General features: G+C 42.5%; 1 protein-coding gene across 1 annotated transcript in view; it reads right to left on the bottom strand.

The window, feature by feature from the left end:
• The window catches only part of itga8 (integrin, alpha 8), a 42,789-nt gene extending 18,324 nt beyond the window's left edge, over positions 1 to 24,465 (bottom strand). The window contains exons 1-15 of the mRNA XM_085422827.1: positions 24,073 to 24,465; positions 23,667 to 23,797; positions 20,814 to 20,914; positions 19,980 to 20,103; positions 18,183 to 18,244; positions 17,683 to 17,728; positions 15,720 to 15,845; positions 14,369 to 14,413; positions 12,998 to 13,041; positions 11,563 to 11,619; positions 11,369 to 11,421; positions 11,078 to 11,283; positions 7,562 to 7,759; positions 3,264 to 3,309; positions 3,068 to 3,175 (exon numbers count right to left, since the gene is read on the bottom strand). Coding sequence (XP_085278953.1) covers positions 3,068 to 3,175; positions 3,264 to 3,309; positions 7,562 to 7,759; positions 11,078 to 11,283; positions 11,369 to 11,421; positions 11,563 to 11,619; positions 12,998 to 13,041; positions 14,369 to 14,413; positions 15,720 to 15,845; positions 17,683 to 17,728; positions 18,183 to 18,244; positions 19,980 to 20,103; positions 20,814 to 20,914; positions 23,667 to 23,797; positions 24,073 to 24,266 — 1,541 coding nt within the window. The 5' untranslated portion in view covers positions 24,267 to 24,465. The remainder of the gene's footprint in view (positions 1 to 3,067; positions 3,176 to 3,263; positions 3,310 to 7,561; positions 7,760 to 11,077; positions 11,284 to 11,368; positions 11,422 to 11,562; positions 11,620 to 12,997; positions 13,042 to 14,368; positions 14,414 to 15,719; positions 15,846 to 17,682; positions 17,729 to 18,182; positions 18,245 to 19,979; positions 20,104 to 20,813; positions 20,915 to 23,666; positions 23,798 to 24,072) is intronic.
• Between the last annotated feature and the right edge of the window lie 512 nt (positions 24,466 to 24,977).

Raw genomic sequence — 24,977 nt, forward strand, 5'->3', positions numbered from 1 at the left:
CCCCACTTACCACCAAAGAAGTGAGTGGGTTTCCTTTTAAACTTTGCCTTTTCGTCTCCTCTAACTGATCTGTCAAGCTAAGAGAACCCACAGTTAAAAAGCTCATTTCCCTCACATTTAAAAACTGGATAAGAAAATACTGGTTGAACGTCTCTAACCTCTTCCAAGTAACAACAACCTAATCAAGGAAGCTGGAAATGACAAATAAAGAACAAGCATCTTATTTAAAAAACATGTAAACATAATCGACGTATGCTTTAATTTCAGTTCCTGTTGTGCAAGAACCTGTTTCATCTAAAGCTACCATGTCTGTTTGTATTTGAGGGGGGAAAAGTACAAATGTTTTATTCTTTTGATCCTGGAGCAGACAGAATATTTTAGAAGACAGTGGAAGCACTTCAGACAAACACTCAGTGTTGTTGTACCACCTTCAGAGTCAAAGACCGCTGGGTAATTATTTTTTAGGAAATCAGATACTTAACTATGTGACTGAAATGTAATGGAGATGTATGAAGCACAGGCTGGAGATTTCACCCTTTATGCTCCTTTCTAGTTCAAATTGCAGGGAAATGTCTCTGAAACACAAGAGACTCAAACAGCCTTTAATTCTATTGCTGCTGTTTGAATCACTGCGTGTTTGCATATGTCCAAAGTCCTATTTGATTCCATACCTTGGACCATAATTTTATAGCGGTTTATTTAAATAGGCTGAGTTTTGTTTTGACAATACTCCACAGTATAAGGCTCTATGTCAATCCAGCCCAAACCCCTTTCTTTTTTCTCTCACTGCCAATATTCACACACCACTACGCAGACACCGCGATGGCATAAAGCCGAGCCCACTTCTCCGTCCAAACAGTCCTACAGCAGTTCCTGTCCCAAAAAGTCAGGACCAACAATAGACTGAAGCGAAGCCGCAGGAGCCTTTAGACTGGCTCCCCTCAACTAAACTCACCCCCAGACCGTTCAAAGCCAGCGTGCTCACCCCCACCAACAATAATATAATCAAAACAGAATTATGCCGTTTCAGATTAATTGCAGAGCCCCGTAAATCTGAGGTTCCGGGTCATATGAGTGGGCTTTTTCAGTGGGCTGCTGTGTTATTGCAGCAGAGACACTGACAAACGGACTTTGGCCGATGGCAGACATCTAGAGCGCAGAGGTGAAATATTTGTCAGTGAGGGTGTAATTTGTAAAATGGGAAACTTTATACTGCACAGCATATTAGGATACAGTACGAGCAGGATTGTTTCTTTTACAGATCTGAGGTTCAGAGCAGCAGTGGGCCTCATTAGTCTTATGTTTGCTTAAGACTTTGATCCCTTTAACTTTCATTCACCTGCACATGCACTCACACATCTGCGCACACACAAACACACGCAAGGTCCGTTTTTCCAAACTGCGAAATAATTTACAACTGACCAAAGGCGTTAACGCTGGAAAAGTGTCTAATTTAGGTACTAAGAGCTGTCACTCTTCATTTTTAACTCGATCGTAGGTGCGGATTCGACCGCCTTTTTCTCACCATGCCATGCCAAACGGAAGCGGCAGAGTGACCCAGCTGGAAAAAATTACAACAAACTGTAGACTGTGGTGACGAGCTAGAGAAACATCTCACAAAACAAAAGGAAATCAACGTTTTATTCTGTGGGAAAGGATTCGCCTGTTTAATTGCAAAATGTGCAGCAGAGTCAGAATATAGATTTCTGTAATGATGCACATTCTTTTATTGTACTCTTGTAGATTTCTGTTTTTCTTTGATTTTGTTTATTTAACCTTGAAAAAAAATCTGACTGAGATCAAAATCTCTTTTTCAAGAGGGACCCTGCCAAGAGTGCTGCATGAAAACATTGGTACAACAATAAATATCCAGTTAAGATGTATAAATAGGTCCGTTTCCAAAAGTCAGATTGAAAGTAAACAATGGCAGTGAAATTAGAAGTGGATGAAGGAGGTTTTTGACTAACCTCCTTCAAGCTCAAGGAGTCAGCATCTGGTCAGAGTAGTACTGGTTTCAAAAAATGTGTAACGTTTATGTCTATCGGTAAGGAGAGGGCAGCTGAAGAAGTTAATATACTGGTGCTTTCAATCACAGTTAATACACTGCCTGGCCAAAAAACAAAGGTCACCACCTGGATTTAACTAAACCAACAGGTAAGAGCCTTCTATTGGATAATTACTGCAGTGATTAAAACATTTCGGCTGGCAACTAAACGGCCAACCACCTTCAAATTAGAAATGTAGATGGAAAAAATCTTGACTGTGATCAGGGATCATTTATGCTGGGAAAATCAGACTGTAAAGAAATCAACAGTAGAACGTTCATGTTTAACAGTGAAGGTAAAAACATTTCCACATGCACAATGTAAAGACGGCTCATGGAGTTTGGGACTAAACAGCTGTGTAGCCTTAAGAAAAACACTTATCAGTAATGTTAATTTAAAAAAAGTTTCAATGTGCCAGGAAGCATAAAGATTGGACTCTGGAGCAATGGAAAAAGGAGTCCAGATTTACCCTGTTCCAGAGTGATGGGTGCACCGGGGTAGGAAGAGAGATGGAGTGATACACCCATCACGCCTGAGGCCAGATTTACTAACACTGGATTTTGGCAAAAAATCCAGTGTTAGTAAAAAAAAGAAAGAAAAAAAAACAAACAAATAAAAAAGAAACTGCATAACTTTTGTAACCACACCTATGAGCACTATTCAGGGATTGTGTTCACACACAACTTTGCCCCGTCTAGTGCCTGTCATACAAGCCTGTGGGGCAGTGGAGTCAGTTTAACTATCTGAATATACAGACTCATCGGGTTTTTCCATCAACAGATTCTTCTTCCCTGATGGCAGGGCCACATCTGTATATGATAATGCCGAGATTCATCAGGCTCAGGTTGTGAAAGAGTGGAGAATATTATTGTAACAGTGCAGAAGCTTATCGAGACGATGCCATCGTGAATGCGTGCCGTCATCACCTGAAGGTGGTCCATCAAAATATGAATGTGTGACTTTACTTTGACCAGGCTATGTTATATTAATACATGGTTATGAATCGGAGAGACTGTAATTACCAGGTAACCATGATATTCATCTGAGGCAGGTGACACTGTCGGTCGTCGGGATTAAGGATTTTGGGGGTCAGGATCATTTCAGCTTCCACAGATACCACAGCTTGTGACCTGCACATACACAAACAAACAGATGCATACCTGTAACACGATCCAAAATCCCAAAACTTGGGAGTCTTGCACATTTTTTTGTGTTTACCTGTACACTGACACCTTGCCCACGCCAAAAGCCCCCACGATCAGATCTGCGTAGTGAGAGAGCAGCAGAGAGCTTCAAAGAATGCCACAGATGGGACTGATTTCAAGGTCTCCAGCAATCTTCTTCAGACACAGACTTCTCAAATCAACTACACACAAATCAGCTACACACACACACGCAGACTGTCATATAGAATTGATATTCTGATATCGTGTTGCTTTGCCTTTCACACATGACCCTCTTCAGACTAAATTCACAAACAGCGTTTGCACGACTGTGTCATGCGTGTGCTTTCCCTGTGTGTTTGTGCTGTCAGACAGGGACCCCACGCTGCATTCCAGGGCCATTAGAAAGCTCACAATCACATTTCGCTAAACAGCAACATTTCCCAACAGCCCGCGTAGCAACGACTCCTAATTGCAAGCAGCACCAGATTTCATCTATATGTGATTTTTATTTGTTTTCATGGGATTTGTGATGAACACACACTTTTAATTGGCTCTCAAAGTTTAAAATGGAGCCGGTATTTAATGGCTGCGGTCGGGGGACACATACCAATGAAAGCCGCACGCCGACACGGACTCACATATACACACACACACACACGAGAGCTGATTAAAACAATGTGAAACTGAAGAGAGGCACTTAATGGATGCAAGCCACCGCTGCCAGATGCAGCAGAAACCTAAGCCGTGTGATGTTGAGAGAGACTGCACAGCGAGAGGCCACGGGGGCTACAGCAAATGACTATTTTCATTATTAATTAATCTCTTATTATTCTTATGATTAGTTTATTAATGTTGGGCCTTTAAATAATTTAGTCTCCATGGTTGGGTATAAGGGCAAAAGTTCAAATCTCCACGGTGGAAAAATTGCAGCATCTCAGATTCCATCTAGAATTTCTTTGATATATCATAACAAAACTGTAAAGACAAACAGCGAGAGACACTTAATCAGTTTTGTGCTGATAGCATCATTAATCAGCTGACTATTTCAGCACTAATATCAACTACCAGCCCCTTCGTGTTGTGGTAACCTGCTGCATGAGGACAACGGATGGAAGCAAGTGGAAGTGTAGTCTTGTAACCCTCGCTTGTCATTTGCTGTGCCACTCCTCTCCTGTGTATTTAAGAAGAAAGGGACTAATTGAATCTGAGTGAGGCACATCTGTTTCTGCCTTTGGCTGCAGTCGCAGAGTCCCCCTGACACCACAGCATTAAACATTTAGGCCTTGTCTCTTTTCTCCTGGGGTGTGCTATGTCACTATGTAAGTGTGTGTGTGTTATACTAAAAATGCTACAATGAGGACGGATGTGAAGATGTTGGTATTTTGGAGTTTGGGAACGGAGGGGGAAAAGCAGAAGAAGGTGAGGTGTAGACAGAAAAGGATGATGTTTGGCTTTTAAATCACAATCTGTGAAAGCCATCAGAAGAAGGTGTGTTTTTTAGCAGAAACAGAGAAGGAGGTGAGAGGGAGAGCCCATCCAACTGTAGCAGTTATGTAACCTGGAAAATGTAACTCCACTCATGTCATCAGCTGGCTGTTTTATTTTAATGCTTGCATTTGCTAAAAAAGACGCATGACATGAGGCTTATTTGAGGATAGGGTGCCTTCAGGGTTAAGAGTTTAAGTTTGCACATGGCTTCATCCGGAGCTAAATCAACCAACGGCCTACTTTCCTTTTCCATGTCATTTCCATTTCCGTATACACAGGAAAGCTTGCCCACCACTGTTGATTTGAGGTTGGTGTGTGTGTACAGAGACCCACTGAGCCATAGCCACACACGAGCAGGCTGCATCACTCAACGAGGGCATCTCTAGGTGCAGGTATGATTTCGGTAATTGAGCTGCTAGCTGATGGTGTCCATCCTGGGCTATGAAAACACAACCTCCATCCAGAGTTTAGACAGACTGTCAAGCTGTCAGTGGATGTATGCCCTGAAAGCTGCGGGGGATCGGACACGATGATGAAATGCCAAAGATCAGTGGCTCTCAGTGGAAAAAGAGGTAGTTTTTCAGAGAGAGGTTTTCCTCATTCTTGGATTCATGTGTGGTGTTTTAGGACAATTCAATAAATTGCCAGCCATTACACACATTTGAAACACTATTTTTACACCACAGAGCAGGATAATTGCCTGGATTATTTCTAGATTGCATAGTATGGCAGGTTTTGTTTAAATTGCACCTATTACACACTTAGTGCTTTTATTTATTTTGTCATATATACCCAGTGCTGAGAGGTGGTTTATATTAAACACGTCAGAGATAGTAATCCCGGTGTGCCAAAAGCTCAGATTACTCTAAATGCTCTGTTTCAGGCAGTTTTTGCTACTTTCTAGGCTCCGTGAGGTGTCACTGAGAGGTTAAATCCTTAATACGGTGATCTCAGGCACTGACGCGCCACCCACCTGCTGTTCAAAAAACCCTGAGAGGGGCAGCCAATCAGAGGAAAGTTACTTAGAAGGAAGGTTAACCTGTGCTAGACTGAGTGGCTGTACCAAGGCCCTGTATCATGCATGAAATGAGAATAAAAATGGGCGCCAAATATTAGAGTTGATTTGGAGGCCTTTAATCAATTTTGCACTTTCCAACCAAATAAACACGAATCAAAAAGTCTTTCAGCGAGAGCGACTGTCGGGTAAACATTGTGGGTTTTTGGCCTTTAACCTGTTAAATGAAACCAAAATTGCATTTGAAGGCAATGTGATACACAACTGACCCCGGCCGTTTTGCACAAAATCAGATATGTCTGTGATTTAATGAAGCTTGATTTGAAGCAGTGAGCTGTGTGTGTTATTTTGATCCCTGTACCGCCTGCTTTTTCAGGTTTTGTCCTATCTACCTTTCGTTTAGTTCCACGCTGCTTGATCTGAAATCCAAAGACAAATATCTGAAATGATTCTTAAAGATAAAAATCCATAAAACTGGAGCACAGTCATCATCCATCTTCCTGTGGTCGACTAATGACATTTAATCACAATGAGAGCGCATGGCAGCTGTAGCAGGCCTCCCAGACGCCTTTGCAGTCCTCTCATAATGCTGATCAAACGTCTCAGGCTCCTTTGAACAGTGTGACTTTACTAGCCTGCCAACGACACACCGTGTGCGTGTGTGTGTGCCTCACTTCCGTCAGCAAGCTCTCTAATGACAGACGACACGAGCCCTGCACGTCTGTGTGCGCGCGTGTTTATACGTTTGTGTGTGTGTTGGCAGAAAGCTGTGCCACCCATGAGTTTCTTCTCTGCGTGCTCCTCCCAAAGGGCCTCCGCCAGTTTTAACCTGTAACTCCTGTGTGTGTATTTATTGTACACTGTTTTTAATTCTGATCTCTGATTTGCAGTGGGTCTGCGCAGGTCTAACTATGACCTGGAGCCTGGCCCGTGCTCAACATACACTCTGCTAGCTGCCAGTGAAACTGATCACAAGCCATGCATGTGAACTTGCGCGTTATTATTTCCCTTTGTATCCTGTTTGTGGAATGAAGAAATCTGTTATTGCAGCAGAATGAAAAGGGAAACCGCCAAAGAGGGAGTAGGAGGGGGCAAAGACAAAAGGTGAAACTAAACAAATTCTCATTTTCAGCCCAATCTGTGGAAGCTTTAAGCAAAATTAATGCTGAGAGCCGGATGGCTCCAAATTGGGGAGAAAATGAGGTAGTAAAAGCGTGGTTTTACAGACCTGCTTTGTTTCAAATCTTTTTCGTGGACTAGAAACTTGTGTGTTCTACAAAAACCTCCAAATGGCCCCTTCTCTGTGTGTTCCAGTTTAGTTTTGACATTATTTTCAGAAGACATAAGGTGAAGGTGTGTGGTATAGTAAGAAGGTGCCAAAAAAGGCTAGGGAGTTGCTGCATGTAAGTTGATTGAATGCTGCTTTGTCTGCTCACAGTTTTGAGGTTATACACAGAGGCTTGTAGGTCTGGCAGACTGAACATGAGGAGAATGTGTTATTGTGCTTCTTTTTTTTTCTCCCACTCTCATGTCTTCTCTCCTACTTGAGTACTGTAAATCTCTAAAGAATGGATGCGGCAGAAGTTCATGGCACAAATCCCTATACCCGCTTCTGATGACTTTACCAGAGAAAAGGAGGAAAGCAAAAATGGGGAGAACATGGAGATGGTAGTGGAGGGGTGCATGGGGGAACGGTGAAATGTGGAGGTTAAGAATGAAGAGGAGGAAGGCTGTAATGAGAGGAGCTGGAAGGAAAGTCGAGAAGCGAAAGAATGCGAGCCTGAGAGAGAATCTTGATTATAACGCGGGGAGCTGAGTAGAGACGGGCCGATTTGTTGAGTATTTACCAGGGTACTGATTGTTGTCCACATCTTGGCCTCCTCTCAGAGTGAATCCAAATCCAGGCAAACTGTCACTTGGGGCGTGGGCCGCCCTCAGCTCCTGGCTGAGCGTCATACCTTGTGTGGATATGTCTTTGTTGCCATTAAAGATCAATACTCTCCCTCCACGCTCCTCACCTCCGAACGGACAGCCCACTGCCACGTCTGAAGGATGACAACACACACACACACATATGCATGGTTTAGACATCAACAGGGTTAAAGTCCCTTTGAGACGGGAGCAGAGGAAATTATACAGGTACAAGGAAATGGAAAGAGGAAAGGAAAAGAGCTTGACCGTCATAAACTGAGCGATCATGGCAGCTAGGCCATTTACTTACGTCTTTTTTTGTTTGTTTTTCTACTTTTTTTTTACAAATTTATTTTTAATCTTGGCTCAGCTTTATCTATCCTTATCTCTATAAACACTGTTTATGTTATGCTCAGCATGGGAAATATTTGTTTAAATAGGAAATGGAACAAGGTACCAAGTCATGGAAACAGAGGAAAAGAATATTAACTCGTTTTCTTATCTGCTTAGGGTTATGGCAGGGATGGAGCCTATCTTAGCTGTCACTGGGTGAGAGGCCAGATGAAAACCGGAGCATAGCAGTTAACCTGGCTAAATGTAAACAAACCTGCCTCTCTAAATTGGAGTCATTACCACCGTATGCTTTAAACTTCTAAAACAGTGCATAAACAGCTTGTTGCATTTAGCGGTTAATGTCTTGGATGAAATATTGTACTCTAAGTGTAACGTGTAAAAAGTAGGTAGTTGTATTTTGTTACTCTGGAACATATTTTCTGATTTAACTCTCAAGAGGAAAGCAAATCAGCACATCGTTCACCAAAATATTAACCTTTCCTTTAGAAATATCTTCAGACATGTAGATATATACACTCAGCCAATCGCAATGCATTTAGGTGTAGACATGGTCAAGACAATTTGCTGAAGTTCAGACTGAGAGTGATCAGAATGGAGAATAAAGGTGATTTAAGTGACTCTGAACATAGTATGGATGTTAGCACTGGTTAGGATGGTTGGCTGAGTATTTCAGAAAGTGCTGATATACTGAGATTTTCCCACACTCTGACATAAACATGCCTTGTTTATGTCAGAGGTGAGAGGAGAGTTGCCAGGCTACTTCGCTCTGATAGGAAGGAAACAGCAATTCAAATGCCCACTCGTTACAACCAAGGTATGCACAAGAGCATTTCTGAATGCACAGCATTTTGAACCTTGAAGCATATGGGCTACAGCAGCAGAAGACCACACCAGGTGCCACTTCCATCAGCTAAGAACAGGAAACTAAGGCTACAGTTAGCACGTTCACCAACACCGGACAATAGAAGACTGGAACAACGTCGCCTGGTCTGACGAGTCTCGATTTCCACTACAAAAACTGCTGTAAACAACATGAAAGCATAGACATGAAAGCATCTTGCCAAATCTCAATATAACACCTTTGGGATGTGGTGAAATGGCAGATTTGCACCACGTACTTGACAAATCTGCAGCAACTATGTGATACAATTATGTCAATATGGACCAAAACCTCTGAGGAATGTTTTAAGCAGACTGTCGAATTTATGCCATGAAGATTTAAGGTAGATCTGAAGGCAAAAAGAACCAACTCGGTACTAGCAAGGTGTGACTAATGAAGTAAGTATCTGTAAAGGAAAGGGGGATCTAAATGCAAAGAAAGAGATATAAGCATTCGGATACAGTAAGCTCCTGTGCAGATGAAGTAGAAGCAGATTTGAGTTTATTGTTTTACCTCTAAATTTCTGTGTCACACCATCCTGTATTAAAGTACCCATTAGCACTGTAGCTGTCCAAGCACCTCGAGATATCCTGTTTGTCTCCGGACCCCCCCTCTCTCAGTCTAAACAACTAGTTCCACATGAAGCAGATTGTGGGGTAGAGACGATAAATGCAACCATGTGTGTGTGCAAGTGTATATATGAGCCTGTGTGAGAGTCTGTATGTCTATGTGTGGGTATGTGTACATAACTGAATAGCTGAGTTAAGAAATTTTTTTTAAAAAGTCTTCACATAATGTGAAAGTCACTCATGGGCATTGCTCAACAACATCTCAGAATGTGCAGCAAAAAGAAGAGCATCAAGAACACCCACTGAACACCCACTGTGATCACTGAGACCAAAACTACAGAACTGTTTCTCAGACAAAAACAGCCCGACACTTTGTGAAAAATACTGACAGCGTTGGCCGATAAAAATGAAAAACAAAAGAAACCACATGGAAAATGAAATTAGCTAAATTGCAATGTGTTGACAGTTGACAGCAAGTAAAGCCACGGAGATGAGACAAAATGGGTATGGTTCCACTTTTAAGAAGAATCTTGGAAATGGAGTGATGATCATGATGTGGAAGAGCTCATCGGAGAGAAAGAAACCGGTCTGTTTCTGATTATACACGGACACACGAGGGCACAGGTATGGTCCACGGTTTGGGTTTGACATTAGCAAAGAAAAGCCGCTGAAAGCCTTGATCACAGTCCCTCCTTTGAGATTCTACACTATAATACTGAATAATGAAATCGTGCACAGACGTGGATGTGCACTCAATAGATTAACTCTCAGTAAGTACTTTGTCTCCATGGCACTTCAGGAGGCAGATCTTAGGTCACATCAGTGCCCCTCAGAGACTGTTGCACGCTAACAGAGAGCAGATGTTATTTACATTTCTAGTCTGAAAAACCATCAGTATTGATCCAGTGGTTATTGATCTAATGGTTAATGACTGTAAAGGCGTGGTAGGCTCATTAACACATGCTCTCCATAAATAAATAAAGGACAATTCAGCGGGATTGATGTGATGGGAGGCTTAGATGCGCCTTCATTCATTCAATTTTTTTATAGCTGCAATCAACAAGCCTTAGTTTTGCAGAACATTTGGGCTCCAGGCTACATGGTGTGCATTTGTGTGTGTGTGGCTGTATTTGTACAATCAATATGGGGATAAAACAAACACATCGAAGAGGAATGAACTCCAGGCTGCAGGACAAAAACTCCCAGATGATTTTTATCTCAGGGCACATCTGGTGAGCTAAAAATAACTCAGACACACATAGACACATGGCCTTTGGCGGATCGTCACAGGAAGACACCACTCACACGGACAACCTTTCATCACTACACTTCCTGATTGGCAGGAGAACTTTAGGTTTTCTCACACAGCAGCATCTGATAGCATTTCCTCAGCCAGTGACATAACCATGCAAACAGCACAGGAACAGAAAAAAAGATTTGTTCTTTTATCACGTTAACCTGAAAATATTGGCCCATAAAAGAAGGTTCATTCAGGTTTAGGAAAAATATAATCAAACAAATTTTCCCTTCTCCATATCTGTCCCCTTCTATAGCTCTACTTGTATCTTTTCATTTTTCTGATTAAGTTAATCCATGTCAATTTATCTTTTTTTCCCCTTTCTCCTTTACTTGGAAAGGCTCAGACCTACCATTGTATCCATCTTGGTTGACATCTCCTAGCGGTGCGATAGCTGTGCCGAAGCGTCCAAAAGTGTAGGTGCCGGTGAGAGCGACAGGTTCAGAAAAAGTGAGTGGAGCCAGCTGGAGGTACAGGTATACCCTGCCCACCTCCTTGGGTTTGCTCTCCGTCTCTCTTTCCATGAAAAGGGGTGCTCCAACCAGCACGTCATCTGTCCTGGGAGGGCAGGGTGAAGAATTAGTGATCATACATAGAATAGAAAGTGTAAGCATCTGGAGAGACCGAGATGTTTTCTACTTACTCATCTCCATTTAAGTCAGTTACAGCCACAGAGTAGCCAAAATAGGAGGCCATCTGATGGACAGACAAGGAAGGAAGGCTACAGCACTTTAACCAAACCCCGACAAAGCTGCATGACTTTCATCTAATACTAATTTCAAATACGCTGCTTCGTATATGTGATAGTCTGAGACTGTGATGTGTTGATGGCCCTACCTGTTCCCCTGTGAAGTTCTGGATGAACGTCATGTTGGTGGAGTTGATCATCGCCACCTAAAGCAAGCAGACATGACTAATAAGGCACCGAGCTTTGTCCCCCTAGTGTACGAGCAGTAAACACGGCGGAGCAGTCTGACAAACAGGCACATAAAGAATGTTGGAAAAAAGTCAGAAACCGCATAAAAAAACTGTTTTATTTAACCGAACACCCCCCCGCCCCCACCACCATCCTCTTTGTGCTTTTACCATTTTCCCCTCATTTCCCCCCCCCCCCCCCCCCCCCTTTAACCCTGGTTGCAGGGAGAGATGGAGGAAAGGGGGGGAAGGCTGAGAATTCCTTCATAAGAACTGAAATAACAACCACATGGAGGGAGCCGGAGGCAACACATACACACACATGCACAGACACACACACACCCTCACATGTGGAGGATACAAGCTGACCCAATCACACATGTCTCAGAGACGTACTAAAGAGAGATAGACTTATGAACACAGACGGATGAGGACGTGTAAAAAGAAATATTAAATCAACAACTTGAGATTTCATTTTCCTTTGCTGTCAGTTGTCAAATATGTTGCAGAGAGATTCTGATCAGGACTGACAGCTACTCCACTGTCAGGTCTACCTGCATCACTCCATCTACTGCACCAATTACCAGCTACATCCTCCTACTCTGTGGCATCCAGTCTGTACACCAAGGGACAGTCTTGCAGCAACTACAACGTCGGGATGAGGAACACACTGTCACAGGTCGTGTGTTTGTGTATTTGTGTGTCAAAGAGGGCTAGCGGGGTTACGTGGGGCCACTGGCCTTCATATGCAGCAGAAGCTGTGTGTCATTATGGAGGATTGACACAGTGAGCCCCGGGGACAAGTTCCCATACAAGAAAAAGAGGCAAACTAAAGTTTACTGGCATACGCGCAAACATAAGTAGATTTCTGTGTCAGCAGACAAATTTCAAAGACTTCATGTTGCATGTTTGTGTCTGAGTGCAGGTTTTTCACACATCTTCACAATAAAAGTTTACATGCAGATGGAATACAGATGCAAGACAAATTAAAGGAAACATCTGCATGAAATGTCTTATTAGACTACCGAGCCGCCAATTATATCTAAGATATCTGTCGACAAGTCACTGGCACTCAACTGAATGAACATCACTCTTCTCGAAGATATTTCTTTGAAAAGTGTTTGGTCATGGTGGAGTAAAGCGTCAAAAATCCCACATATGCAATAAGTTGATTCAAGATCTGGTGACTGTGAAGGCTACAGCATATGATATTTCTTCTTATTCAAATATTTAACATACTTTAAATAAGCATCTATATTTGCTGGACTTCCCACCGTTTCATTTTTCTTTTGTCTCTCAGTTGGTTGTTTCTAAATGAAACTGCGATCTTCTAACTGGCTTGTCCGTCCATACTCACATATCCAAAGTTCTGCGCTCCTCTTGGGACTCCAGCTAACAGCTCTGGAAAACATAACAATAAAGCAAAGAGTCAAATTGGTGCGAGAAAGATGCACAGCGGAAAAGACAGTGGGGGAAAAAGTGACAGAGGTTTGTCTCAAAAGCCTGAAACCCCCACCGACCTCACAGCCAAGTGTCGCAGAGAACAAAGTAAGTGATTGGATGCTCGGGCTCTGCGTGTGTATTGATTGATGAGTGTTGTGAACTTAAAGTGACGATCTGAGGGTCCCACCCAGAGCGAGAAGACAGAGTCCCCACTTCCTGCCTTCTGGCTCTACTCAACAGGCTGAACCGCGGGCCTATTAACCAGTAATTCTCAGCTTCATCTTCACTCAGAGCTCCCAGTTACAACCAGTTCTCCAGTCTGAAGAGGGTTTAGGGAACAAGACCACAACAAACTTTGCACCACAACACAGTGCATCAGCAGGCATGTGTAACCTCTTTAGGCTCTCTTTAAGACTCTCTGACATGTGTTGCGCTTTAGGCGGTTCAGGGCCTTTGCAGGGTTGGTATGGGGGTATGTAAACACAAGGTTGTCCCGTAAAAATCCCACTAAATGCTGATTAGCAAAGCGACACTGGGGAGGGGGGGTGTATAAAGCTAACGTGAAACCGTGTGGTGACGCTGTTTAAAGAGGAAGTAAAAAAAATTGGTTTAAAAAGTGATGTGGTGACACTGTGGCTGGAAACATTTTGTTTTCTTTTAGTTTTGGTTGAAATTGTCCCGTTTGAAACACACACAAAGTTATGGCATCAAAAAGAACTTTAGCAGCACCTAAAGAGAAGCCACGATTATATACCAGAGTGTATCTACGCGGTACAATACTTAAAAAATGAAAGGATTTGTACATTTCTAGTACTCATAACTTCTATGAATTTATTCTGGCTCTAAAAAGCACACATTTGAAAAGCTGAAGATAAATTCAAAGGCACTTTTCCCCACCTGCAAATCCTTTATAAAACACAAATATGTGCATGCCTGAGCGCTTTTTCACCTAATATTTCAAATCCAGACGTGATTCTGGACCCACTCTAGACATGAAGAGGTTTGCAGAGTCTGCCAATAATCATTCTAATCACTCCAAATGGAGGACAGGAAAGCCCTTTATCAGTAGTCCTTGAAGTCCTGTCCACTCAGGGTCATGACCCAGACGTACAGAGACAGTTTTAATTACTGCCGCTAAGTTCAGACAAAGGCAAAGTCACACAGCTGTCCACTCTCTATCGCTCAGAGAAAGCGCAAACATGCAACGTTTTAGACGGCGCTGCAGGAGAGACTGCCGATGTTCTCAGGAGGTTCCTCGAATCTAATGAATTCTTGCATTTCTCACCTTGTTCTGAGTCTCCCGTAAACTCTCCCACTGCCACAGAGTAACCTACGGAGAAATCAGTTGCACATGTGGTTATAATTCATTTGCAGTTGTCTAATATTATTAATTGTGTTATGATTTGTTCATAAAGTTGGGTCCATAAGTATTCCGACATTTCCAGAGGCTCAAATGTAACAGGGAAAATGAACTAATTTAAAACATGAAGGTTTTTTAATACTTCAATGAAAATCGTTTGCAGTCAATGACTGCCTGAAGTACAGAATGAACCACACACTCTGTAGGGTTGAGATTATGTGACTGACTTGGCCACTGAAGAATATCCCATTTCTCTGCCATGACAAACTCCTGGGTCACTTTTGCACATTTTAGTATCCTCATCCAATCAGTTTCGCTGGATTTGTCTCAGAGCAGAGAGCACAGCCCCCACACCTCACATTTTATAATGATGCTTCTATCAGTGGTTATATCAATTAGCAATAGTGACCCACTTCCACTGGCAGCCATACATGCCCATAACATAGTATTGCCTCCACTATGTTTCACGGGTGATGTGGTAGGATTCTGATCATGAGCTGTTTCTCTCCTTCGTCTTGCTTTGAAAATGTTCAGCGTCTTTTAAATGTCATCTGACAGTCAAATCGGATCTTCTTGTCCTTGAGTGTAAAGAGTGGTTTGCACTATGTTGCAAAGCCTCTTGACTTTCCATCATGAAAGTCTTTTTTATTGCAAAGTATCAGAAATACACAATGTTTTTGCTTTAGTGATGTGTTTGAAGGGCTTTTTCTTAACCAAACAAAGAATCCTGCAGTATGTTTACCTCTGCGGTCATTCAAGCCTCAAGGTGTTGCTGAGCTGACCAGTGCACTCCTTTTTAAGAATGTACCAGACTGTGGATTTGGCCACTCTCTTAGGGCGTTTGCTATCTGTTTGATAGGTTTATTTTCCTTTTTAGACGAATGATGGCCTCCTTTACTTGTATCTCTTTGGACCTCATATTAAGAGTTTCATTGAAAAGATAAAAAAGAAAGCTTAACAATTTGCGTTTAATTTCTGTTTAACTTAAAATGATGTGAGAACAACCTCACCTGCTTGTCAGTCAGCTGTCCAGCTACATTTGAGCCTCTGCAAATGGGGGACTGTGTATAAAAATGGCCGTAACTCTTAAAGAATGAATAGTAAACTTTTGTTAAACCCCTGGAATTAAAGCTGAAACTCTAAACTTTAATTAAATCTTGATTGTTTGATTTAAAAATCCACTTTGGTGGTGTACAGAGGCAACAATTACAAAAACTGTCTAAATAATTATAGACCTGAATGTAAGTTTGGGTGTGTGTTTGTTAATGCATGTTACCAAGGTAGCTGTCGTCGTGTGTGTCTTCAGCAGCTCTTGTGTGTTTCTCTCCTGAAACCTGTCTCAGCACTGCCTTTAACGAATAGCCATTCAGTATCTCGGCTATCCCTGCTGTCATCACCTGACCTGCAAACACACACACACACACACGGATGGAGAAAAACAATCAATCTGAAAGCCACATCTGTTTATAGGCAGCGGTTTAAGCTCAGACTCCGTGTAGGGAGCCCTGCTGTCCACTGTTGCAGATAACTGCTGGAGCTGGACGGCTCGCTCCACATGAAAGACACAGACAGCGCACAATCCTCTCAGAGGCAGAAACACTTACACATCTTAGTTCTTGCAGAACAAAAAGCTGATACGTTTGGCCAATACGCCTTTAAAAACTCCCAAGAAGAATGCTGCCCTCTCCATCACAAGGTTTCTGAATTATAGGTGTGCGCACACAAACAACACCCTTCCTCTGCTGTAGAACAAGAGGTCAGACAAACAAATGATTTTATCTCTGGCCGCCTTCAGCCTTCCATAAATCCTCCTTAATGTGTGTGTACTGATGGGGAGGGAAATGTGCCCTCTTAACCCTCCCCTCAGCTCCTCTCGCAGCCCTTCATCCTCCCTCTCTCACACACTGTGCCGGCTTTATCTCATATCACCGTGTCGACTCATTATTAAACTACAACCTGATTGAGGAGATAAACTGTTAACAGAGATGCATAAATCAGTGCTGCTAATTTCGAGTTATTTTTCACTCAGCGATAACAAGGCTTTATGTGAGTTTGTTGGAGGATGAATCAAGCTGAAGGCTGAAGATAATTGTTGTATATTAGAGGCCATAAAATCCAGGCTGAGTGCTTTTATAAACATTTGGAGGAAGTGTTTTAACTGGAGGCAGGCTGCCGTGCCAGTGCTGAGGGCACGGCGAGAGAGAGAGAGCAGTCCATTAGGGTGTGTATGATGTCTGTCTAGTGCAGTCCTTTATGCCACAGCATTCATTATTTAACAATAAGTAATCATTGTAACTCTGAATAAAAAAATGAATCTATTTCCTTTCTCTCTTTTTTGAAAAACACATTATGTCTTACGTTATTCTTTTTTTTTAAGCTGCTGATGTGCCTCAGAGGTCAAAGATCATTAGGTTACAAAGAAAGCAAAGAGAAATGAGTTTGTTCAAGTGATGAATAATTGTGTCCTTTCTCCTTGCAAGCAGCTGCACAATGTTGGATAACACACACACACACGCGCTGTAACACCTGGAGCAGGGGGAGTACCGCTACACTTCCCCAGCTTAACTATGACACACTCAAGCTGTGTCTACACCTATTAAGACACTTCATCCCTCTGCTTAGACTACCCATGCATATCCAGCAATCTGACTGACCTCAGCTCTGACTTTATCAAGGAGATAAATCGTTCTGCTTCTTTGCTCTGTGTCTGACTCTCATCAACATACTCCATCACTTCTCTCTCTGTCATCTCCATCGCCGGGCTCTATCACTCAGGCCGTCCTGTCTGCTCTCTCTCTCTGCCACCCCTTTCCTTTGTCCTTCTCAACCCTGCTGCCTCGGCTTGAGGTTCTTCCTCTCCCCTCAGAGCTCCCCAAGCTCCTCTGAGGAGCAGAGGGGCAGGTCCTCCACTCCATTACCCCCTGATCAGCTCATTACAGAGCCCAAACACCAACTTCCTGTTACACCGTTTCAGACAGAGCGACGCATTAAGTAAAAAAAAAAAAAGGAGGAAAGGAAAAGCGAATATAAAAGGGTTGCAGAGAAAGGGACGCATTTTTTTTCCACCTTCGCTTCGGTAAGATTTGGAAAGTGTGTCCAGTGTGCATATGTGTGTAGGTGGGCTGTCCCGACTGCTAAACTCATCTCCATTCTTTTCTCTGATTTGAACACTGTCCCACTGATGAAATCACTGCAAGAGAGAGAGCAAACAAAGGTTTACACACTGCTGTTTCAGTTACCTTGCCAGTAAAAGCTTCCAGGTCCTCCTACCACCAGCTTTCCTTCCTGGAATAAATACAATTAAGTAGGCTTAGTCATATTGGAGGAATTGTTATTAAATAAATTGTGCAAGTGTGACTAGAGGTTTATAAAATGTGTATAGCTGTGTGAATGTGCCCATATGATTCCCGCTGCCTTCTGACATCTTGAAGAGAATGACAGCTTCCTGTACGTAAGGAGGGTAAGGCCGGACCATGAGTGAAAGGTCAAGGTTCATACTGACTATACAGTGAAAGAATGCGTGTGTATATGTTAGTGTGTTTATGTGTGCCTGGTCTATTGTGTTACGAGGCGATGGGTCACATCGGGCGTGGAGGCTTCTCTAGGGACAAATGCTCTCTGATCTTCCCATTGCCCATAAATTTTGATGGGAGTCTTCTCTGCGTGAACTCTGAGAAGCGACAAATTGTGTGCAGGAGGTTTTTGGGTAATAAAGGGTAACTGCCGCTCCAGTCTATACCTTGGTGAAATCCACACTGAAACCAGCCTGGCAGAATCCCTGTCCCTCTGGGTCTGGATCATCTGCAAGCAACATGAACACACATGCAAAAACTGAAACAACAGAAGCGCTCAAAGGAATATCTTACTTATTTTAGGGCAGTACTTTTGGCTTGCACATAGAAACTACCTGAGATTGAAGAGAGAGCGAGAGGGCAATTAGGTCTCACCCACACAGGAGGGAAGAACAGTTCATGGTTCTCCACTGACTTTCTTAAGCACAAAGGGGCCTCGTCATCAAGTTTGCAAGAAAAATACTGATAAATGCATGTGGAGTGGGACGCACGCAGACCTACACACAGTGCAGCTCTAGTAGGAGTGTTTTTTGGGTTTTTTGAACAAACCGCATTTTACCGTCTCATTGGGAATAATGCAGGGCACAAGTCTTCACAGGGATTAAGTAGAATTAAAAAAGAGGGAATTTGTGATTCTGCTGTATTAATGTTGAATGGTCTGACAAAATTCCAACAATGCAACAATTAATTGGTACTTTTTTTTGTCTTGAGACAATTTCCTGGTATTCAACTGTGCCAAAATCATAGCTTCTAATAGATGAAACCATGTAACTACAACCTACTGTCAAAATAAATATTTAGATAATTAAGATAATCAAGCACTTACGGCATACATAAAAATGTAAAACCACTGATGTGTGTGTTTCTGTTTAAATTACTTCATCTAACAGCGCATGAACACACAAAACATGTGCCAATCATAAATTGTTCTCCATCTCAGTGGCCCCCTGGAGTGACCTTTAATGATGCGGAACTACACAAGCGCACTTATAAACAATGTGTTACAGCCTAACACATTGTTTATAAGTGCGCTTGAATGGTTGCACATACATGTTAAGATAAAGAAAACTAAAAAGAAAAAGCTTAGAAACACGACGCAGAAATACTTCCCCTGTAAAACAGGGCACAGTCGTTCCCTCCTCAGGAAGAGCTGAGTTTACGGCTTTGAACCAACGACCAGAGGGAGCACAAGTATGAATGTCTGTGTATGTGTGGACAACAAAGGCTAGGTTTTCTCTGCTGTTTATGATGTGCCACCTGATAGCCTTCATTTCTCCTTATCAAATTTTAATGCCGGCTCATATCGCTGCACAGGGGGAGAGAGATCACAGGAAGGAAGTGAGAATGAAAAAAAGAAAATCCCATAAATTCCATTTACAGAACTGATGACAGAAAGAAGAGGGCCACAGAGAGAGTCTGATAAACTGTTAGTGACGGATATATTTTCAGGTTACTGTGGCAACTTGTAAAACATCAGAGAAAGTGATTTATTCTGGAAGCACAATTCCATACCTTCCCTACCCGGACCTCGCCACGCACACGGTTTTTGTTTTGTTCGTCTGGGTTTTCAGATATCTTTGTAATCCTGACTGTGATGGTCACGGGAGAGAAACTGAGGATTATTCTTGCTCCGAGCAGGTCATTTTATATACGTGCTGGAAATCTCAGGCATATATCTCAAAACCAAAACTAAACCAAATGCTATCTGTAGGTGCAACAACATCACAGATGATGAATGCAAGTTTTTATGAAATTTTAGTGAACATCAGCTTTTTCCTGTCCACTAAAATGAAAAATATGCACTTTGTATACGTCATGTGATATCGTGGTGTCTTACTGGTCGACGCGACGTGGTTAATTTTCTGTTTATCCTGATAGCAGAGGCAGAAAACAAAGGGAGGAGAGGATGAAAGGAGCAACAGGTTGATGGAAACATTTCCAGACAGGGCTGCAGAGTGACTCACTGGTCCTGCATGGCGAGTATTCTGCGTAGGCGCTGAAGTTCTGGACGGCTACATAACAGGTCCCGACTGGGTCTTTCTCCCCACTCATCTTCACTGTCCGCCAGTGGTACAGAGGAGCGCATGCCTGCCCAATGAAAAAAACCCCACTTTGATTCCGGTTTTAAAAACAAATGACGGCCATAGTTAGTTTTGTTTATTATCCATTTGGAAGTTCCCTTTCTGTCAGTGCAACTGCCAGATAAATACAACCACAACAGAAAGGACATTACAGTTACAGGAAATACATTTAAGAACAAAGTGCTCTGCAGCAGCGTCGCAACAATACACAAAAAACCAAAAACTGTGTGACACCGCGCGAGTGCCAAACTCCTCAAATCACCTGGATTTGTTTAACAGTTATGTTGGAAGGTATGATGGAGAAATTGGCCACAGGAAGTCTGCAAAGGCGGTGTCTTGTACTCCCACCCTGATGGTGACAATTTCTTTTCACCAGACAGAGTGTGATATATTTCTGAGGAATGCTTGCTCTTACGCCATTACATGGAACTTTGTCATTTCCATTTATGAAAAAATCTTGCAGCTTTTGCATGAAATTGTAGTGCCCTTGTACCTGAATCCCCTGACACCAGTTAATCACCCTAGATATTCTTATTAACTTACGACTTATTATAATATGGTCACCATGAAGAGCTACTTGCTGGTGCGCCTTCCCTCTTGATCTGAAATCAGTTAAGATTTCATCAGTTTTCTTTAGAAAAGAGGGGAATGTAGGGGGAAAATCTGTGTGGGATAAGTTAAACGATTCAGATAATATCTGACTTTATTTCCACTCACCACCACTTCGCCTCTGTGTGCTCTGACCGATGCTCCAAACCACTGGTGCGACTTAAACTCCAGAGGCTCTCTGGTACCATTTACCTTAATCATTCTGTTATCTGGAGAGAGAAAAAAAATAAAGACATAAAGGGTATCGTAAGAGTACAGAAAAGATATAATGTATAATGGATGGCAGTAAAAGCGATATTGAGATATTGACCATTGAGGCTGCCTGTAGCTCTGCTTGTGAGCACAGAAAACATTTGCCCTAGATACAATAAAGAACAAACAGCAACATCATAAACAGACCAATAACACACATCAGAACAACATCTGTCCCCCACAAACAGACATTTGTCGAACTACAGAGACTTCGTTTTTAAGTTAAAGCTCATAAAAAATAACAAGACTTAAGAGACTCATTCTGACCCTACACAGATACATAGCGCCCCCACCCCCTCCCCACAAAGCGCACATGGACATGGTTCCCCATTGAGATTACAATTATGTGTCGACTTGGCGTTTAGTGTGTGTACATGTTTGTTTTCGCTCTGTTGTAGGTAGTTTTCAGTGTTAATAAAGTCCAACCATGCAGTGCAGACCTCTCTTCATTAAACACCTTCTTTTAGCAAGCACACACTAAAATTACAGACAACCAGATGTACAGTACAAGTTTGCCAGCTAAAGTCAAGATTGATTTTAGATTATATATAATGTAGATTATATATAATGTAGATTATATATATATATATATGAGAGTGTGTGTGTGTGTGTGTGTGTGTGTGTGTGTGTGTGTGTGTGTGTGTGTGTGTGTGTGTGTGTGTGTATTTTTAAAAAGGATTGTAATCATTAACATTGCAGTGTTGGCAATACAGGTTCAATTAAGTATCAGTGCCACTTTTATTCCCAAAGCCTGAGTAATAGTGGATGAGGGTATTGAATGATTAACTTCACAGCATAAAACCACGATCGGGTTATGCGATGTGTTGCTTTCAGATGTGCATGTATTTTGTGCGATTGTGAACATTAGCTACATCTCTTCTTGGAAAAGGAAAATAGAATTTCAAAAATATTCATCATTTTTAAGTGTTTCTAAATGAAAACATCATTTTTCTGGTAAACTGAGTAGCAATGCATCAGCAGAGCAGACGTGAAGCAGTGGAGTATTCAGCTTTACTTTCCAGACTTCTTAACTCACACGGACATCCAATCGATCATTAATCTGTGATAGCATATCATCCCCTCTCCTGTTCACTTCACTTCACTGGCATGACTTGACACATCTGCATAATGTCACTGAAACCATGCACACGCATAATCAGACGCACGTGAAGTTGATATATGGACATTAACCAGTCAAGTGCACACAGATGCTCAGCACTCTGCTCCGGATACTTTGTACAGTGTGCATCAGTGTGTGTATGCATGTGCCTCCTACCTAGTCTGGTTTATACCTGTAAGAATGGGTCTGCTGTAACTCTAGAAATATCCACAGTGGCCACGGTCATCAATCAACTTGTGCATAAACCCCCCATTGTAGTGGAAAGATGCACACATGACTTCACACACAAATTTGTTCCACTAAGTTTATGCCTCTGTCCCTCAAACCTGAAATTAACCCCCAAAACACTTCAAATTAAAACTAAACCCCCCTCGGTGAAAAATAACTGTAATTAACTTTAGAGAAAACAAAACATCTCAGTCTTTATCTTCATGGAGCCTTGCTGTAGTTCAGGCAGAACACTGAAGCAGTGCTTTTATCAGCTGATCAGCTATCAGCAGTTGCATTTCCGCATCAGCTGCTTGTTGATAAATTATCCAGTCATAGTCACACTGTGGTATAATAATATGACAGATATACGATCTCTGCAGCAGTATGGCTTCCAACTGCAGCTTCATCTTCAAAGGTTTTTTCTTATGGATTGAAGGTTTTTATGTTAATTCAGTTACAATCTGCTGTTTATATATATGTACATCTTTCTCTGGATCCTGTTGGATATGTTAGATCTGCCCATAACACTACAAGAGAGTAGAGTTACTCCTATCACTGCACTGATAAGCCAGTTGCTTCACCACTTCACTTTTTGTGGTCATCACAAAGATGTTAGAAGTCCTTGTAATAGGTGAGAGAGAGAGAGAGAGAGAGGGAGAGAGAGAGAGAGAGAGAGAGAGAGAGAGAAGGACAGACTGATGGAGGGGAGGGAAAGGAGACGGTTACATTTTCAAGATCTAATAAAAAGCAGACCTCGCCCAATCCCCCTTTCTTCCGAAGGGAAACTAAATTCCCATGTGCATTCAGTTTACCCCCTCCTCTCTCTCTCCCTCTTTCTCTCTCTCTCACACACACACATGCCAACTCAGATAGAGAAGCGTGTGTCAGAAACATTAGACCCACCAACAAAAGTTGATTGGACACCACTGTTGATAATATACTGGATACCATAATCAACATGATGAAGAAATCCACCAGCAAACCTGCCATACTTTTTTTTCCTTTTTTTTATTGTTACAGGAAGCTGATGAGACCCACATGTCTCATCTCTCTCTCTTTTCATCCAATAACACTTGCGCCAACTTAAACAGACACACACAGGTCATAAAACAGTGGTTTCAATTCCAGTAACATCTGGGGCCACCTATGATTCTAAAAGGAATTATTACAAGTGAAATAAATGATGGTTCAATTTCATCTCTGGTATTAAATAAAACACTTATATGAGAACTCATGAAACAATGACTGTGACAGGTTCACGGTTTGTCCAGCTCAAACGGGTAATCCTTTCTATTTACTGCAAAGAAACCAGCAGTCTACCTCATGTTTATTCAGGTCAGTGAGAAAGACAGAGAGAAAACAGGCTTCAGGTAACTCACTGGAGTTGTCAAAGGGTATCTGTCTGCAGCTCTCAGGCAGCCCAGGCCAGGGGCAGTAATAAACGGCTCCAGCCTCTACGATGCCGGGCTGGGAGGTGTTGGCTTTGGGAGCCCCAACCAGCACACTGATCCTAATAGGCAAAAGAAAAACCAAGACATATGCAAGACAATGTACTCTTCAAACAATGCATAAACTCTCATACATGGCAGGTCCTTTTACTCTGTTTTCCTTAATCTGTCAGAGGTAAGACAGATAATGACGCTCATGGATTTTCATTATTCCCCCCATCACTCTTTTTCTTTATTATTTTATTAGTATTAGTGTTAGGCAATGTGTTGAATTTGTACAGGTACAGTTTAAGAAGAACTTCTGCAGGACAGCTTCAGCCCTGATGTTGCCACTCACGTGTTGCTGTCGGCGGTAGCTTGGTAGAAGTCCACAGCATAACCGAAGTAACTTCCATCGGGTCCCCTATAAACTGTGGGATGCTCTGCGTAAAAGTTAAACCCCCAAACTCCGTTTAGCGCCGACGAGAGCACGGACAGAACACCCAGAATACACATCCCAGCATATGAAACACCGTCCCATCCACGCTCCATCCCAAGGAACAGCAAGCTTCCCACTATTCCCAAAAAGTGAGACAGGGGGTGAGAGAGATTCCAAGATGCAGGTGAAGTTTGCTCGCACAGTCCAGAGTTTAAGCCCGCCAACTCTCCCTGCTCCCGGTTTCCTTCATGCACTCTGCTGCGCTCGCCCAGAACTGACTCTTGACACCCTGAAACCACCAGTCTGCCCAGAGCCTCCACACTACACAGCCGCGCCCCCGCCTTCCGCACAAAACTTTACCCCCCACACATGACAAGGCAACCCCCCCCCCCCCCCCCCCCAAAAAAAAAAAACAAAAAACCCACATCTGAGCGCGCAGAAGAGACTGGCGCGTCACCGCTCCCTTTATAGTACAGGAGCTTTTCTAAGACATCCCGAAACAATAACTAATATTAAACACTGGGCCGAGCACGCGCAGATATGGCCAGTGCGCACGCAAACGCAAAGAGACTGGTAAATTAAAGCACATTAGAGCCTACTTTTACGGGCTAACCATGCCGTTAAACAGGGCTGCGTTTCCTTCCGTGGAGAATAATCACTTGTAATTATGTCAGTAATTATTATGTCGACTTGCAGGGGAAAAAGAAAAGAAAAATCGAGGTATGTGCTAGTTTTGTTAGGCTTGCATATCTTAGAAAAAACACCCCCCTTCAAAAAAAACTTTTGAAGAGGTGACAGACCACGCAGTAGAATATATTTAGCTC

This window comes from Rhamphochromis longiceps, linkage group LG11 (assembly GCF_057381845.1).
Source record: "Rhamphochromis longiceps isolate RC_006_pf linkage group LG11, R_longiceps_female_GT1.1, whole genome shotgun sequence".
Lineage (NCBI taxonomy): Eukaryota > Metazoa > Chordata > Actinopteri > Cichliformes > Cichlidae > Rhamphochromis > Rhamphochromis longiceps.